This window comes from Triturus cristatus, chromosome 2_2 (assembly GCF_964204655.1).
Source record: "Triturus cristatus chromosome 2_2, aTriCri1.1, whole genome shotgun sequence".
Taxonomy (NCBI): Eukaryota; Metazoa; Chordata; class Amphibia; order Caudata; family Salamandridae; genus Triturus; species Triturus cristatus.
Window position 1 is genome coordinate 431,197,800 of NC_140582.1, and position 18,579 is coordinate 431,216,378.

General features: G+C 47.9%; 1 protein-coding gene across 2 annotated transcripts in view; it reads left to right on the forward strand.

The window, feature by feature from the left end:
- NAA15 (N-alpha-acetyltransferase 15, NatA auxiliary subunit) overlaps positions 1-18,579 on the forward strand; it is a 703,732-nt gene that overhangs the window by 553,652 nt on the left and 131,501 nt on the right. For both annotated transcript variants that reach the window (XM_085641522.1, XM_085641523.1), the window contains 2 exons: positions 3,461-3,654; positions 11,244-11,352. In XM_085641522.1, coding sequence (XP_085497648.1) covers positions 3,461-3,654; positions 11,244-11,352 — 303 coding nt within the window. The remainder of the gene's footprint in view (positions 1-3,460; positions 3,655-11,243; positions 11,353-18,579) is intronic.

An 18,579-nucleotide genomic window follows, 5' to 3' on the forward strand; every position in this document is an offset into this window, starting at 1 on the left:
GCCTTGGCCGACGTGACTCCGCTCACACGCAGGCGGCTGCTAGCCCTGCGGCGCCACTGGGGCCGGCTAGGGGTGGGACATGTCCCCGGGCCCCCCTCGTCCCTCCACGCAGGCGGCTGCCTCCTTTGAGGTCGAGTTGACACCTTTTCGGCGCTGTTCCCTAGCCGCCCCGGCTCCGACCCAGCTCCGGTCTCTTGCGCCGCGCGTTTTGGCGGAGGTCGTTCCCATGTCCCCTTCGGCGGCAGTCACGGACTCTACGGCGTCGGGTTGTTGATTCATCTTCGAACGCCCGCTCTTCTCCAGAGGTTCAGCGGTTGTTGGTCATCCTCTCCGGAGACGGGCCGCCGCGTCGTGATTTTTTCTACGGCGTCTCTCAAGGACAGCTCTTCTCTGTCTCCGCACCCGCAGTCTTCGCTGGAAGGACCTCAGGTTCCCCATTCCTCAGTCCCCCATCCTCCTTTCCGGGCATGGCCCTTCCTTCCTCCAGTTGGACTCTGGGACCGCCTTAGTTTGCAGCCGTCGCCCACATGCCTGGCTACGGGATAGTGTGTTTCCGGAGAACGTGAGGGAACGGTTGATGGACCTTCCTTTTGATGGCACTCTTTTGTTCCACGCCCCTGCAGATTCTGCCATTCAGCGGTTCCTTGCGGGGCTTCGTCCTCCTCCTCCTCCTCCTCCTCCCCCTCCCCCTCCCCCTCCCCCTCCCCCTCAGTAAACCTGGCTGTCGGTCCTCTGCTGTGCTCTGGGAGGTGTTCTCCCCTTGTTATTCGGGGGTCTAGCGTTTGGTAGCCCCGGTTGTGTGTTCTGTCTGGTACGTGTGCTTCCAGGGTCCATCTGTTGGTCCTTCGGTGCTGTTGGCCGCTCGTCCAGCCTTTGTTTGACTTGTGGTTTTGGCTGTTGGTAAGCACGTGTATTTCCTGAGATTCGGACTTCTGTCTTTTCTTTATTGGCTGATTGGCAAGCCGTCTGCGTTTCTACCCGCAGGTCTTTCTGTTTGTCCTCTGCTGTGGAAATCTTTTCCTAAGAGGGGTTCCCATGTTTTATTGGGACGTAGCATACCGTATGTGGGGTAATTGTGGCTATTACATAGCTCTGTCATGTGCTGGGGAGGTCTTCTCGCCCTTTTCGGGCTCCTTGCTCTCTGTGGTGTCACGGTATATAGCAGGTGCGATCTTCTTGCCGATTGTCTTGCAGCAGCTAGCGTTGCGCCCAGGTCCGTCCGTCCTCCTTGTTCGCTACATCGCTAGACCAGTCTGGCCTGCTGTCTGCGGCGTCGTGTTATGGTGGTTCCGCGCTTTTGTCAGGTGTTTCAGCTTGGTCCTCTGTCTGGTGTTCCAGAGGGACTGGCTTTTCTTGGCCTCTGTGTTCTGGTGGACGGCTTGGTCCGTCCTCCGTCTCTCTTCTTTGTGGTCAGTGTGTGTTCTGGGCTGGCCCCACCTTTGGGGTGTGTCCGGGCCCTCCCTGGCCTCTGCTTTCAGAAGGCGTCTAGCTTGTCCTGGGTGCACCGTTCCGTGGTGTTGTCTGCTGCCTGCTGTGCATGCCAGTGCAGGCCTGTTTGTTCTGATACACCATTGTGGCCTTCGATGTCTTCTCTTCTGCCTATCTTCTTCAGTCTACGCTTTTGGCGGTGGAGCCGTCCCTGCCTTATCCGCTGATTGCGGCTAAGGTGTGTTCAGCTCTTTTCTGTCACTGTCTGTGTTTCTTCAAGTGGGCCCTGCCTCCGGTTCTACCTCTTCTCCCTAGAGGTTGAGGTAGTCCTTGTGTACCTTGAGGCTTTTCAGGCGCTGTTTGCTCCTGCGGGGTGTTGGGCAGTTCTCCCTTGGTTGGGCTTTGAATATCCGGGCCTTTCCCTTCTTGTCCCTGTGACAGGTCCCCTGCTGGGCCCTGTCTCTCTCTCCTGGTGAGGAGGCTCTCTCACTGTGAGTGTTGTCTCCGTTTTCTTCAGGTCATGCGTCTCTCCAGCTGGCTTCTCTCCAGTGTGAGGGCCTACAATGCTCTTTCCCTCTGTTTTTCGAGTCTTTGATCCTCCACTCGGTCTTCTTCGTTGGGGGCTCTTTGGCCAGTCCCCCTCCTTCGCAGTGTAGTCTGCGGATGGCTTACCTGTCCTTTGACCTCCTACTCTTTTCAGGGGTTACCGCCTACTCCTTTCGGGGGTTATGGCCCTCCTTGGCACTGTAGTCGGTGGATGGATTTCCTGTGCTTTGGCCTCCTGCTCCTTTCAGGAGGTATGGCCATCCTTGGCGGTGTACTCTGGGGATGGATTGTTCTTGCTCCTCTGTTCCGGGCTTGTGGCCCTTCCCTTGTGGTTGTGGTTGTTGACTTTCTCTCTCTTTCTATCACAGCGCTTTCATGTGCTTTTTCCTCCAGGATGGCTCTCGCCTTGGCTTGCATGGTGTTTCCACGGTGTGGTGTTTTGCGTTTTTCTTGCTATGGTTTCGCTGCTGTGGCCTTCTGGTGCTTTACTGCCACCTGGTGCCTCGCCCGGGCTCCCACAGTTGGTCCTGGGGCGGTGCGCTGCTCTTTTTTCCTGCTCTGGCCTGCTGTTGTCCCCTTCTGGTGCAATGGTGCCACCTGATGATGTTTCTTACCTTGTGTTTCTCTCTATTTTGTTAATCTGGTTTTTTCGCACACTGTTCCCATGCTCTCCTCAGTTTTGTTGTGATGGCTCCGCGTTGTGGCGCGGAAAAGTTCTCCGAAGCAAACTGACGTCAGCGCGCCGGGGTGGGGCTTATGTGGCCTCGCGGACGTCACGCCGCGGAGGACGTCGGGGCGGAGTCGTGTGGCGCGCAGAGCTGCTGCGCAAGAAAGTTTTCCGGGTCCAGTCTCACGCCTGGGGATAATTCTACGTTAAGGAATCTGCGGCTAGAATCGTCTCTACCAGATACATTGTTACCAAAGGTAAGTAACTTGTACTTTACTTACCTATTATCTAGGAATGGTCTCAGTGTCTTATCTATGCATATCACACTGGGTAGAAAATGTTATTAAAAAAAGTACTCTTAAAAATTAATCAAGAGTAATCCAAAAGTAATTTCAACTGTATTTCATTATTTCACAAACCTGTAACAAAAATCATTATTCATCCAGCTTGCTTGTTGATCAATCTGTCTTGAAAAGTGGAATCTACTTTTACCTCAGTAAACCTTTGGGGATCCACTGGACTCTGTGCACACTATAACTTACTTTGGTATAGTGTATATAGAGCCAGCTTCCTACACACACGTCTCTAAAAAAATATATGGACTTGCCTTTCACATAATAAAGTGAATGATTTCATCTTGTTTAATGCTGTCTCTATAGCAAATACAGTGCCATTTTGTTTCAACTGCTTATTTAATCTTTGCAGCCCAACAGTTCATGAATAGCACTCACGAGATTAGTTGTTTATTTCTGCTGGTAAACATTTGTGTTTTGATAATGAAGATATCCTGATTGTGTATCTTGTATTTTGATTTAATAGCAAATATGTCAGATAAGGAGCTGAAAAAATTACGTAATAAGCAGAGAAGGGCACAGAAGAAAGCACAGTTAGAAGAAGAGAAAAAGAATGCTGAAAAAGAAAAGCTTCAGAGGAATCAAAAGAAAAAGAAAGAAGATGATGATGAAGAAATTGGCGGGCCGAAAGAAGAGCTTATTCCTGATAAGCTAGCAAAGGTAATTTTCTTTGCAAGCCCTATAAAATTTTTATTTTTTGAATAAATGAATAGCACATGCAGCGCTATCAAATTAGTGCAGCCAATCAATGTCTTTTTTTAGAGAAACCTTTTATTAGTATGAAGCAGGTTATGGCATAATATCACACCACTTTATTGCACTGTACATCAGTAAAATAATACATGGCTACATAAAACTTATTTCAGTCAAGTTAGAGATACTTATATCGCGCACATATCGCTCAGTCTCATGGCGCTTGCAGAAACTCCGAAAAGAAAGAGGACCACAGATTAATTGCCGAAGAGCCAGGTCTTTAACTTCTTACGGGAGTGACCGTGATCAGGCATGTTACGGAGATAAGGCATCTTGTTCCATGAAGAGGGGGCCAAATAGGAGAAGGCACGGCCACCCTGCCTGGCAGTGTGAATCCTGCGGGGGGTAAGCAGGGCAGCATCACTGGATCGCAGGGCTCTATGGGGTTGGTACCAACGAAGTTTTGGCAGCCAATACTTGGGACCATTTCCATACATTTGCTTGTGAGTTAAGCATAGTGTTTTAAAAAGGGTTCGCTTTCTTACTGGGAGCCAGTGAAGGGAGTTTAAGCAGAGGCGGGCCGAGGTCCTATATGGACAGTCCAAGACTAACCTGGCGGCTGTGTTTTGAAGGACTTGGAGTTTAGCCAAAAGATCAAAATTAATAGCATGCAGAAGCGAATTGCCATAATCCACTCTGTTCATGATAAGGCCTTGTATTAGAGGTCTGCGGGCCTCTAAAGGGAGCCACTTAAACACTTTACGCAGGCTCCGCATAACACCATAGCATGTGCTAATCACATGCTTTACGTGGCCGCTCATAGACAGGTTATTGTCGATGTAGAAGCCCAGGTTTCGGACCACGTTCTTGTGTGAAGGGCAAGGTCCGAGCCTAGACGGCCACCAGTCATGCGTCCAATGGTCCGCTGCTTTGCCGAACAGCATGATCTCAGTTTTGGTTCCATTTAATTGGAGATAGTTTGATGACATCCAGTCATCCACCTGGATCAGACAGTCTTTAAAACGCTGCCTAGTTTCCTCTGGGTCAGGGCCCAAGGTGATTAGAATCTGAGTATCATCTGCGTAAGATATGACATCAAAGCCATATTGTCTAATCACAACGGCCAGCGGAGTCATGTAAAGGTTAAAAAGGGTGGGGCTTAATATAGAGCCCTGGGGAACACCCATCTTAACTGTTCGTTCACTAGACGTAAGGTTGCCCATCTGGACCATGGTTTTGCGATCCCTCAAATAACAGCTAAACCAGTTTAGGGCCGGCCCCCTGACCCCCATCTCCCAAAGTCGGCGTTCAAGTATATGATGGGAGATGGTGTCGAAGGCCGCCGACAAATCAAGCAGAATAAGGATGGCTGACTGCTGCTTATCCAAGGCTAATCTGATATTGTCCGTGATCTCAATCAGTGCTGTCTCTGTGCTATGTGCCGCACGAAAACGGGATTGGGAGGGAGCCAAAAGATCATGGCTCTAGAGGTGATTTACGAGCTGCTTATTTACTAGAGACTCCAATATTTTTCCAAAATAGGGTAGCAGGGAGATTGGCCGATAGTTCAAAAATATTTCTGGATCCGCTGAAGGTTTCTTTAGAATAGGCCTGATTCTGGCTTTTTTCCAGCACAGTGGAAAGTCGGCTTTTACTAAGGACTTGTTGAAAATTTCAACTAGTCTGGTTAGGACTGCAGGGGCCAGTGAAGGGAATATTTTAGGAGGGAAAGGATCATCAGGGAGCCAGATTTGATTTTTGTGATGGCCTCAGCGACCGACATGAGGTCACATTCCTTAAAATTCAGTAAAAAGTCACCTGAGCTCAAAGGAATCTGAGAGAGTACTTCCAGGTCTGTGTCTATGTATGCAGGGGTCGGCGGAAAAGTACTATGGATATTCATGATTTTGGCCTCGAAGAAGTCTGAGAGGGAATCCGTCCATGTTTGAGAGACGGGCGCTGCGGATGCGTTGGTAGTTGTTGTGAACTCTTTAAGGATATGGTATAACTCCTTAGAGGAATTCTCTGCCCTATTTATTCTATCTACCAAGTATGATTTCCCGGCTAGTTTAATATCAAGCATATAACCATTATGCACCTTTTTATAGTTGTCGCAATTAGCGAGATTTCTAGTTTTCCTCCACAATTTTTCTGCGATACGGCACAGACGTTTAGTGGCCTTAAGTGAATCCGTGAACCAAGGAGAGTTTCTAGTCTTGGGCCTAATGTTCTGGACCGGGGCAATTGAGTCTAGAGTGGTTACAATCGCATTGTTTAATTGCAATACATCGTAGTCAACACTCGAATCGTAGTTTAGGGGATAAAAACTGAAGTTATCTTTGAATAGTGAGGTAGTGACTTTACGCCAAGGTCTACTAAAAATATACTCATTACCCGGATGAGATTTCTTTTTAGGTGCGGAAGGAATAGCAAACTTTAGTAGGTGGTGATCCTTCCATATTAGTGGTACTGGAGTTTCCACAGTCAGGTCCAATACATTGGTGAACAAAAGGTCAAGCGTATGACCCGCACAGTGGGTAGGCCCATTTACTAATTGGCCTAACCCAAGAGTGCTCAGATCTGAGAGTAGTTTATCTGTGTCTGGATTAGCAGATAATTCCGCGTGATGATTAAAATCCCCAATAAGCAGGAATTTATCTGAGGCCAGAACATGAGGGGTGATGATTTCGACTAGCTGGTCGGAAAAATTGCCCTTTGAGCCAGGGGGGCGGTATACCAGGGCTCCTCTCCTGGAGCCATTTAAAAGACCGACAATTTTAAAAGAGCAGATTTCAATGGTGCTACAAGATACAGAATCCAGGATGCTTATAGTAAACGCTCCTTTGTATATGAGAAGTAGCCCCCCCCCCCCCTCTTTTCTCCTTAAGATCGATTCGAATAATTTTGTATTCTGGGGGAAGGGCCACATGTAAATCAGGACCAGAATGCTCATGTAGCCAGGTTTCAGTGATGAAACAGATGTCTGGGTCTGAGAGTCCGAAGATCCCATATGTCCAAGGCATGTTTAGAAATAGAATGTGCATTGAAATAGATAGCAGTCAATGAAGTAGAACGAGCGTTCGTTTGGTTGAGAAGTTTAGGTCTGGCAGATGGGGTAAGACTAATCTAATCGTAAGAACGCCTGATTTCTGGGCACTGAGATATGACTGATTCATAAGGGCCAGAGTATGCAATGAGCGGGATGTTGAGGCATTTTAATTGGGAACTAGAGTATTGAATTAAGGCCATTTTAAGAGTAGGTCCCGGTAATAGCAAAAAGGAAAATGTGAAAGCCAAATAACACAAAAACTATGGGCAAACCTGTGCAGAGCAAGGAATATGGCCGCTGGACGCGACCGGTCGAGGACAGGCGCAGACGGGCTTGCCTTTGGCGCGCCGCTGCGCGTGTCCGCGCCCTGGCCCTGATTAAGTAGGAATTGAGCCAGAAAGACTAGAGCGCGTCCCTAGACTTCCGCGATAAACAGGAAGTATGATCAAGCCCCTACTGACCCTCCGTGCAATCGGCACACGCCGTGACGGAACGGGGTCGGGCTCGCATAATCAATTACAGTAATGGGCTCAGTCAGTCAAATATTCTTTATTCGGTTTTTCACAACCATAAAAGTAACAGAGAAGAAATGCATAAAACAAGACATTAAATTCATATATTAAAAGACAATATAGGAATTTGTTATAACCATTCTAATTAAAAAAAAAAATATTCAACGGAACAGCCTCAGGGTCATAGATCTTGAATATTAAATATGAATACATGTCTAATACATTACAACTGAATAAATAGCCCACGAAGGATGAATAAAGTGCTGTGTATATCTAAACGAATCACATTGGAGTTAATAAAATAAAAAAGAAGAAAGTGCCAGTGTGCAAACCTTGATGAAATTCATTAGAACCACCTCGAATGACCATTAAGTTTTAGCTTAAATACAAATTAGGGGGATGGGTTGGCCGCAAACAGGAATGCACACTCATTAGGTGAGCTCCGAGCAGCTATGGCGTAAACCCCGACATCCGTCCTATAGCAGGTTCCCCAAAGGGCATCCTACAATAATACACGGTCAGGAAGATGGTGGGGCTGGTCAGTGGGCCCCTCTTCGGCGTGCAGAGTGTCTTTTTGTGATAGAAGTGGAAGCTGTAGTTCGGTACGCGGGCGACTGTGGGGAGAGGTTGCCGTGAAAAAGTTGTGGGCCATATACCGTGACTGAGAATCCAAGCAGGTGGTGGGAGCGACGGATTCCGATCCAGTACGTACCCACTAAGGAAGAGAGAGTAATGGGGGGGCGGGGTTGAATTAAGGCGGCTTGTGACCGATGCGGACGTTGAGGAGGAGGCCCAGAGGATCTGCCTGACCGGGGCAGGTGAGGTGGCGCCATCCCCTCCTGCACGCATGGCCAGCGACAAGATGGACCTGAGACTCTCATAGCAGGTACGCAGAGCATAGTGGGTCTGAGGCCGCAACGGAGAGCGTGGGCGGGCCTTCCTGAGCTGTCTGTGGTCGAGGCCTAGGTGATGTGCGGCCACCGGGATGCCCCGAGCAGAAGGTGGAACTGGTGTCTGTCCCCAGGTGGCCGCAGAGACCACTAATCACCGGGGAGGGGGGACCAGGCCCTACACTGCATTTGGACCTGTGCATCGGTGCGCTGCAGTGGGGCCCTGGCGGTGAAGAGGTGGGGTTGGAGCTTACCCCCACAAACAATTTGAAGTTGGTACGATTAAAACAAGGGCGTGCCCTACTTAGCAGCAGGAAGAATAATGGTAAAGCCCAAGGGCACTGGAGTGCTACAAACCTACAAAATGGACAACTATGCAGTCTCAAAGCAAGTGGATATGGTGGAGGGTGAAGCGGCAGGAGAACCCTTCTTAGGAGCAATCATGGCAGCGATCAAAAACGTCGAGGGCACCCTAGAGCCCAAAATTGATGCAGTGACAATCTAATCAGGGCAGACTTGCACTGTGATAAAGTGGCGACAGCCGAGACTCATCTACAGTCCACGATGAAGCGGCTGGAGGCTCAGGTGCAAACCCTAACACGACAGACCTTGTCCATGGCGGCACAGCTGGAGGACCAGGAAGGCAGGTCGAGAAGGAACAGCATTAGGGTAGTGGGGGTCCCAGAGGGGGTGGAGGGCCCCAGCGCAGACCTGTTCTTGGAAAATTTTAATTTAGAACACACTAAAACCCAATAGACTATCAACATTTTTTCAGTAGAGATGGCGCATAGAACCCTGATGCCGCGGCCCAAGCCTGGGGCTCCTTGGTGCACGATATTAGCAAAAATCTTCTACAACCATGACCGCAACGCGATCCTCCAAGCGGCACGAAGAAAAGGAGACATGCAATATGAGAACACCCAGTTCTGCTTCTTTCACGACTTCACCTTACAAGTTAACGCCAACAGAGAAGCTTTGAAGCAGTGAAGAGAACTGAGAGAAAGAGAAATGGAAGTATATGATGCTCTTCCCTGCAAAACTTTGAGTAATCGCAGAGGGCAAAACATAGCACTTTGCCTCCTCAGAGGAAGCCTGGGAGTGGCTGGAGGGGTGCCGCACGGTGGGTAGGATCAGAGGCAAAGGACTGAGACAGGTCCGCGGTGGACTGGAGTGGATTAAAGAAACTGGAGTCGCAGGAGGAGCAGACAGCGAGGATCTCTCCAGGTGATGACCAGGTGGATAAGGGGGTGAAGAGAACTGATGTATTGGGCCCCCCGGAAGGTAATAGGGAATGGGGCAGACTAGAGACACTGATTGAGAGTAAGGCCCAGGGTGGTGGCGAAACACCAGAATGCACAGTGACATACCATATACAGAGACAGCTTCCTACAGTGGTCATATAGGAGGTGTAGTGACCCCAAGGGTAAGTAGGCCGTTGGCTACTACGCTTCACTCCCCTAACGCCCCTAAATTCAGTACTTAGGTGGCCCCCTGGCGTCAGGAACTCCGATTCAATTGACTCCCAAAGAAGGACAAAAAGCTGAATAACGTGAGGACAGAGGACGAGTTGTATACTTTGGCATCAAACCCTGCCTACTACTGTCACGAAAGTCACAAAGACCCAGCTCGTCCTGGAGCTGTACATCCTCCAAAAGCCTCGGAAGTCTGCCAGCACTTTGTCCACCATCCACCATCTCACTTGAAGTGGAGGAGCCACTTCCCTGCAGGCACCAACTGCAATGTCCAGTACACCAATTTGCTGACCACTGGGTCTACCGACGCAGCAGCCGTCTCCCTACCAAGTTTGGAGACGCCTGGATCCTCAAGAGCTGTCCAACAGCAGTACCTGAGGTACCGGAGTCTGTTGCAAGCACCAAGGTTTGTTTGTGTTTAGTCTGAGTACCACTTTTGCCAAAACAGCCGTGCATGTAGGGGAGCATCGCCAGAGGCCAGCGCCATGCCTGAAGTTGTCTTGATGTGTTTCTTCTACCTCTTCTGCAAGTGCACCGAGAACCGTGGGAGTCTCAAACCAGACACCCCGCCGGTCAAAACACCCATGCACCCAAGCCCCCCATTCCAAGGCTATTGATACTGACAGTGTCTCTGTGGTCCTGAGACCCCCAAGAGTGAATCCCCCCTTTGGGTTCTCCTGAACTGGTCTTGCAACCTTTTTCTTACAGGTATTTTTCCCATTGCATATAGCATCCAAGGCTACCACTGCTGAAATAACCTCTGCACCTTACACCCCAGGGCAGGTGAAACTGAACTCTTGGTACTTTCTTCTACCTTGGCCCCTAGTCACCTGATGTCCAGAAGATCAGTCCTGTAAGTTATTTACAAGTGACCTTATGCAGTGAATAGTTCTCCCTTAGTATAACATAACTGCGTTCGAGTGTCATGCCTCAAATCTGACAGCTGTCATTTTCTACTATTTTTAGTGTAATATTTGATAACGTCTAAAGTACTTTTCAGATTACGAAGTTCTTGTTTAAAATTATATTAAAATGTTGTTTTTCGCAGTTGGGCTCAAATTTCTTCTTGAATGTCTCATTTATTGACTGTGTACAACAGATGGTTCACACTACCCTCTGATAAGCCTAAACTGCTCACCAACACTACCACAAACAAGAGCATTTAGGATTATTAATTTAAGCCCTGTAAGCCAATAAGGGTTTTCTATACTTTCTATATTGTGTACCTCATTTTGGTACACTACATAAGAAACCATCTTCCTACACACATCACCACCTAGCAGCACACAAGAGCATTTCTGAGAGCTTTCTAAAACCATTATGGCGCCTAGAAATATTTTGTAGATGAGGAAAATGTATCCCCCAGAAAGATCATTACCGTGGGTAAGTCACTTATTTGTTACTGCTTCTGAATGTTTGTATATTTTGTGAATCCGGTGAACCTGTGGTGCGTGGCTGCCCAGTGTGTGTGAAGCTTGGCCTTTCTAGCAATGTTGATTAATGGCACAAATACATCAGTGTGTCCTAACTGGTTATAGTTTGAACGTGTTTTAGTTCTTTGATTTTATCATGGTTTCTCTTTTTGTTTTTTCTGAAGAATTTCATTTAAATAGAAGTCATTTTCTCATTTTAGGTTGAGAGTCCACTGGAAGAAGCAATAAAATTTTTAACACCATTGAAGAATTTAGTTAAAAACAAAATAGAAACCCACCTTTATGCCTTTGAGATCTACTTTAGGAAAGGTAAGCAGTAGTTTAAAATATTTACAAGTGTTTTGCTATGAAAGGCATCTCGCATGTAGGGATGGTGAATTCTGACCGAGCTATTGAACTGGTTTTGCCTCTACATTTCTCTGCAAATCTGATCAGTTTTAGAAATACTTAATGTTCGAGGCATATGAGCTGCAGATTGTACACTATGCATAGATCGCCATCAGATGTTACGCTCAGATCCTTGCACTTTGTTGTTGTCTTGAGAGAGTTTTTTGTAGTCACGAGATAGGTGACTCCTCCCTTGGACGATAGTACGCACGGGCATAGACTCCATCCTTAGATTGTGTTTTTTCCGCCATTGGGTTTGAATGTAACTTTTGCGCTCATTTTCGGTACCTTATTTTCCAAACCCTTTTGATGCGCAAACTATCTACAACTCAACGGTATTGTTTTTGATCGCTTGATCTCGACGCGCATCTCAACTACTAGATTCCAGTCGTCTACGTGGGCTGCTGGGCCTATCGACGCCGTTCGGGCCTACAGCTCATGAAAAGGACTCCATTCAAAAAATGCCCCCAGTGTGGAGCAAAATTCCCACACAGTGACCATCACAAGGTCTGTAACCCGTGTCTCTCACCCGAGCACGATGAGAATAATTGCCAGGCCTGCGCCTCTTTTCGATCGAAGAAAACCATCTGTGATCGCCGGGCCCGACGACACGTCATGGTGCAGCGAGCAGCTCCGGCACCAGTTGACATCTTCGAAGGCTCCGATGTCCCCGAGGAGGATTCTGAGGACCTGGAAATCGTGTCCAAAGCAGACCACTCAGATGACCGCATCACTCCTGGTCAACGAGTGAGTGCAATTGCCCCCACCCCAACTCCACCCGAAAAAAAGGCGGCCCTGGTCAAGACTTCGCCTGCTGGCCCCAGTCGCGACATAAAACAAGCTTCAGAAGCCCCGGGCCCGGCTCCGAAGATGGACAAGCCTTCCAGTAGCTCGAGACCAAGAAAACCCCATTTCAGTGTCCCGGCACCGAAGACTGGAGAGCAACCTAATCCCAAAAAGAAGTCGGCACCGACCACCTCCATGCCGGAAGAAAAACCATCGGATCCGAAGCCAAAGCCTTCGGAACCGAAGATTTCCATCTCTATAGCCAAGCCAAAGGGCCCCAAACCACCTCCTAAGGCCTTGGAGCAGAAATCTAAACCCCGCTCGGTCCGAAGAAGTCTGTTCCAAAAGCGGTTGCCGAAGAGGAAGAACGTTTTCGACCGGATCTGGTTGATCTCAAACAGAATAAACTCCATGTAGACCCCAAAACAGGACGTGTGGCTGCTGTTCCACACAGGAATAGGAAGCCGGACACACCAGACACTCCTGCCGTGCATGTAAAGAAAAGGCTGTGCCACTTCACCTATAACACCCTCTTCTCCTGTCCTTCCTCCTGAGCCTGTCTCTCATCCACAGCCTCCAAAACTTGCACCACATTCAACACCACCACAGGATGATGATGAATTAAGGGGTGGGGGAGGCAACAATGACCCTTTTACTGACCCTGATGATGACACGAACGCACCACAGAACGATTGGGACGATTGTGATGACCCAATAGATCCCCCAGACCTCCATGATCCCTAGCCATATCCAACATAACCATCTCCCCCAGATAACAATATTGGCTTTGGTCAGCTTGTAAATAGAGCTGCTGTCTACCATGGTTGTTCACATGCATTCGGACCCTGCATACGAAGACTTCCTTCTAGACACCTTCGAACAGTCACAGAAGACTCTCCAAATCCTGCCAATGCTAAAAGGTGTCATTAAACATGCCCCCGACATATTCAAAGACCCGGTAAGAGCTATAATTCTCAATCCCAGGATTCACAAAAAATATAAACCTGCCCCTGATGATCCCACCTACATCAAAGGGCAGCTACCCTTAGACTCACTAGTGGTAACTAATGCTAGGAAATGCGCCAACTCTCAAACCTCCGGCGACGCACCACCTCCGGAAAATGAATCTAAATTGTTAGATGCCTCTGGCACGAGAGTTGCTGCCCAAGCAGCTAATCACTGGCGCATAGCCAACACCCAAGCATTACTTGCTAGGTACGATAGAGCTCACAATGACCAACTAGAAACCCGATTACAACATTTACCTGATCAATACAAAACCCAGGCAAATGATTTAATTCAAGAGGGCAAATTAATAACCAACGCATCAATCATTTGTGCCCTTGATGCAGCTGACACAGCCTCTAGGTCCATTAACACTAGTGTGCTACTCAGATGACATGCCTGGTTACGCATTTGAGGCTTTAAACAGGAGGTACAAACAACTATCCTGAACCAGCCGTTCAATCAGGAACAACTTTTTGGACCGGCTGTAGACACCACTCGAGAGAAGATGAAAAAGGAAACGGAGACTGCTAAATCCTGGAGCATTGCAGTCTGCATCCACACGTGGTTCCTTTCATCGCTCCTTCTATAGAGGAGCTTCCAAAAACATTGAAACAGAGACCGCCTGCTCTTCCTACAAAAACACCACGCAAACATCCCCTAACAGAGGATATTTTAGAGGCGGATACAGGGGAAATAACAAAGGGAGAGGCCGCGGTAACAACAACACTCGCGCCTCCCTCGCTAATAAACAGTGACTTCTCTCCACTCCCTCCAGACCATTCCACTCCCGTCGGGGTGAGACTCTCACAGTTCCTACCTGTCTAAATTCCATCACAACAGAAAAGTGGGTAAGACAAATTATCCAGTATGGTTACTGCCTGGAACTTATAGCAACCCCGCACACCATACCACCCAAACAGCGTCCAATGTCGACGGAATACCTCACGCTTTTAAAACAAGAGGTTCTCTCACTGCTTCAAAAGCACGCAATAGAACCAGTTCCCTTACAGCATCAAAGAACAGGGGTTTACTCGCTGTACTTCCTAATCCCCAAAAAGGACGGGACCCTACGGCCAATACTCGACCTCAGACCACTCAAACTCTATATACAGTCAGATCATTTTCCTATGATCACTCTCCAACAGGTCCTTCCACTGCTGCAACAAGGCGACTTCCTTGCCACACTAGATCTTCTCAAGGACGCCTACTTCCACATTCCCATACACCCTGCTCACTGGAAGTATCTAAGGTTCATAATAGACAGACAACACTATCAGTTCAAAGTCCTTCCATTCGGGGTGACCACCGCACCCAGAGTGTTCACAATGTGCCATGAGGCACAGGGTCAAGACTGATTTGCATATGGCCAGGTCTAAACTGGGGTGGCATGGTGAGCAAAAGAATGATGAATTTAACCCATATCTCTTGACTGGGGGAGAATGTTTTGATTTGTTCTGCATTCCATCCATCAATTGTGTGTCTTTTGCTTTCTCGCCCTAAGTGCGCCGGGTATGCCTAGACGTAGGTCCTGGGCTCACTGTGCCAATGGAGTCAAGCTATCCTGGCTGAAGAGGGGTGAAACCCCGAAACCGGTCCTAGGATGCTTGTTTCCAGTCCAGGGAGGACCTGGCTTGGCAGTTCGTCCATCATCTTGTGTGTTTTGCTGTTCACCCTATGTGGGAAGGGTATGCCCAGACGTGGGTCCCGTGCTCACTACGCCACTGGAGTCAAGCTATCCTGGCTGATGACGGCTGATAGCCAGAAACTGGTCCTAGAATGCTTGATTCAGGTCCAGGGAAGACATGGCTTTGCAGTTCGGGCTGGGCTGTTCCTATGAGGAACTGGGTCAGGACCGATTTGCATATGGCCATGTCTGAACTGGGGTGGCATGGTGAGCAAAATAACGATGGATTATACCCAGATCTGTGACTGGGGGTGAATGTTTTGCCATTGTGCCACATTCCGTCCATCATCTTGTGTGTTTTGCTGTTCACCCTATGTGGGAAGGGTATGCCCAGACGTGGGTCCCGTGCTCACTACGCCACTGGAGTCAAGCTATCCTGGCTGATGACTGCTGATAGCCAGAAACCGGTCCTAGGATGCCTGATTCCGGTCCAGGGAAGACATTGCTTTGCAGTTCGGGCTAGACTGTTCCTATGAGGCACAGGGTCAAGACTGATTTGCATATGGCCATGTCTAAACTGGGGTGGCGTGGTGAGCAAAATAACAATGGATTAAACCCAGATCTGTGACTGGGGGTGAATGTTTTGCCATTGTGCAACATTCCGTCCATCATCTTGTGTGTTTTGCTGTTCCCATGAGGCACAGGGTCAATACTGATTTGCATATGGCCAGGTCTAAACTGGGGTGGCATGGTGAGCAAAAGAATGATGAATTTAACCCATATCTCTTGACTGGGGGAGAATGTTTTGATTTGTTCTGCATTCCATCCATCAATTGTGTGTCTTTTGCGGTAGTAGCAGCACACTTGAGAAAACAACAAATCCAGGTCTTCCCATATTTCGACGACTGGCTAATAAAAGCCAAGTCATTCAACCAGTGTGTTCATCACACTCATCAAACCATCCAGCTGCTACACAACTTAGGCTTCACAGTAAACTGCCCCAAGTCATATTTTCAGCCTTCCCACGTACATCAGTATCTGGGGGGCCACAGTAGACCCCTCCAGAGCTCTGGCATATCCCATTCTGGCCAGGATAGCCAGTATTCAAGCCAAATTTCAACCGCAGCACTCCCTCCCAGCAAGGGTATGCATGCAATTCATTGGAATGATGGCCACTTGCATCTTTATCGTACCTCATGCAAGACTTCAGATGCGCCCCTTACAGGAATGCCTAGCACATCAGTGGAACCAGGCTCAAGGACAACTTACAGATCTGGTGTTGCTGGACAGCCGCACACATCGCTCTGTGCAGTGGTGAAATACACGAAACCTGTCCAAAGGGCGGCCGTTCCTTGAGCCGGTTCCACAGATAGTGCAAACTGCAGAAGCATCACTCACCGGTTGGGGAGCCCATCTCCTGAACCATACAATTCAAGGCAAATGAACCACTCAACAGAGTGCTCCATATCAATCACCTAGAATTACTGGCAATATTTCTAGCCTTAAAATCATTCCAAGTACATCTACAGCACAAGACTGACAACATGACAGCCATGTATTACATACAGAAACAAGGAGGCACACATTCTTTGCAGCTGTCCTAGCTCGCGCAAAACATTTGGAGATGGGCCATTCCACAAAACATATACCTGCTAGCAGAACATCTTTCAGGAGTTCACAATCACATTGCGGATCTGCTAAGTCAGCAAACACAGCAGATACACGAATGGGAGCTTCATCCCCAAGTTAAACTATTTTTCCAAATGTGGTGTCAACCAGACATAGATCTGTTCGCCACACACGCAAACACAAAATGGCCAACCTTTGCCGCCAGGTTTCAACACCCGTTGTCCAAAGGCAATGCGATATGGATGAACTGGTCAGGCAGATTTGCGTACGCTTTTCCGCCACTCCCACTCATTCCGCTAGTAGTACGCAAGCTCAGACAACAGTCTCTCAAAATGATCCTGGTGGCTCCCACATGAGCATGCCAACCGTGGTTCACAACACTACGGGAACTCTCAGTAGTTCCACACCAAAAACTACGCCTCTCCCCAACATTGCTAACGCAGAACCATGGAGAGATAAGGCACCCGATCCAAGTCAAATGAATCTAGCGATCTGGTTCCTGAAGTCCTAGAGTTCGGTTATCTTAACCTTCCGCCTGACTGTATGAACATCATTAAAGAAGCCAGACGCCCTACTACTAGACGTTGCTATGCAGCAAAATGGAAAAGATTTGTCATCTACTGCAATAACAATCATATATTTATCCGCTGGATGCTTCCAGCCAGGACTTCATTTGCTACTTGCTACACTTGCAAAGATGTAATCTAACATATTCATCCATACGGTCACATCTAGCGGCACTTGCTGCTTATTTACAAAACAGACAACACTTGTCATTATTTAGAGTACCTGCAATTAAAGCCTTTATGTAGGGCCTCAAAAGAATAGTTCCTCCCAGACTGCCACCCTCTCCGGTGTGGAATTTAAACATTATTCTTATACATAAATGTGAACTTCAGTTCCTCACATGGAAAGTAGCTTTCCTTGTCGCAATTACCTCTCTCAGAAGGGTGAGATCCAGGCTTTAACCATACAAGAACCATTCTTACAAATACATCGTAACAAAGTGGTTCTCAGAACAAATCCAAAATTCCTTCCCAAAGTAATCTCTGCTTTTCATCTTAACCAATCAGTTGAGTTACCGGTGTTTTTTCAAAACCCAGACTCTGTAGCAGAGAGAACTCTTAACACACTAGACGTCAAAAGAGCACTACTTTATTACATTCACAGGACTAAGCCCTTTAAAAAAACAAACAACTGTTTGTAGCCTTCTCCCCACCTCACAAAGGTAACCCCATCTCCAAAGCTGGGATCGCGAGGTGGATAGTAAAATGCATTCAAATATGCTATCAAAAGGCTAAACGCACATTAACAATTCCCCCTAGAGCACACCCAACACGCAAACTAAGGGCTTCCATGGCATTCTTAGGGAACATTCCCTTAGATGACATATGTAAAGCAGCAACATGGTCTACACCACACACCTTCGCCAAACACTATTATGTTGACGTGCAGGCTAAGCAACAAGCTTCTGTAGGCCAGGCTGTTCTTAAAACACTGTTTCAAACCACTGCAACAGATACAGGTGACCACCGCTAGGGGAGACACTGCTGTACAGTCTATGCATAGTGTACAATCTGCAGCTCATATGCCTCGAACGGAAAATGCTACTTACCAGTATGCATCTGTTCTTGGCATGTAAAGCTGCAGAGCTGTACACGTCCACCCACCTCCCCGGAACCTGTATCTGTTCCAGTATTATCTTAATTAGGTACATTCACATGGACATCTTACTTCTTACTGCCTCCATCATTTCCCATCATAGCGAAAAACAATCCAAGGATGGAGTCGATGCCCATGCGCACTATTGTCCACGGGCGGAGTCTCCTATCTCGTGACTACAAAAGACTCTGCCAAGACAACTAAGTGCAAGCATCCAAGCCCAACACCAGATGGCGATCTATGCATAGTGTACAACTCTGCAGCTCTACATGCCAAGAACAGATGCATTCTGGTAAGTAGCATTTTCCTTCCCCATCTTGTTTGGATTTTTTAATGAAAAACAAATGTGTTTGAGGCATGTGAGTTGTAGATCACATGCTGTGTGCATAGCTCCCCATCTAGTGTTGGGTCCGGATGTTTGCACTTGTTTTTCTTTGAAG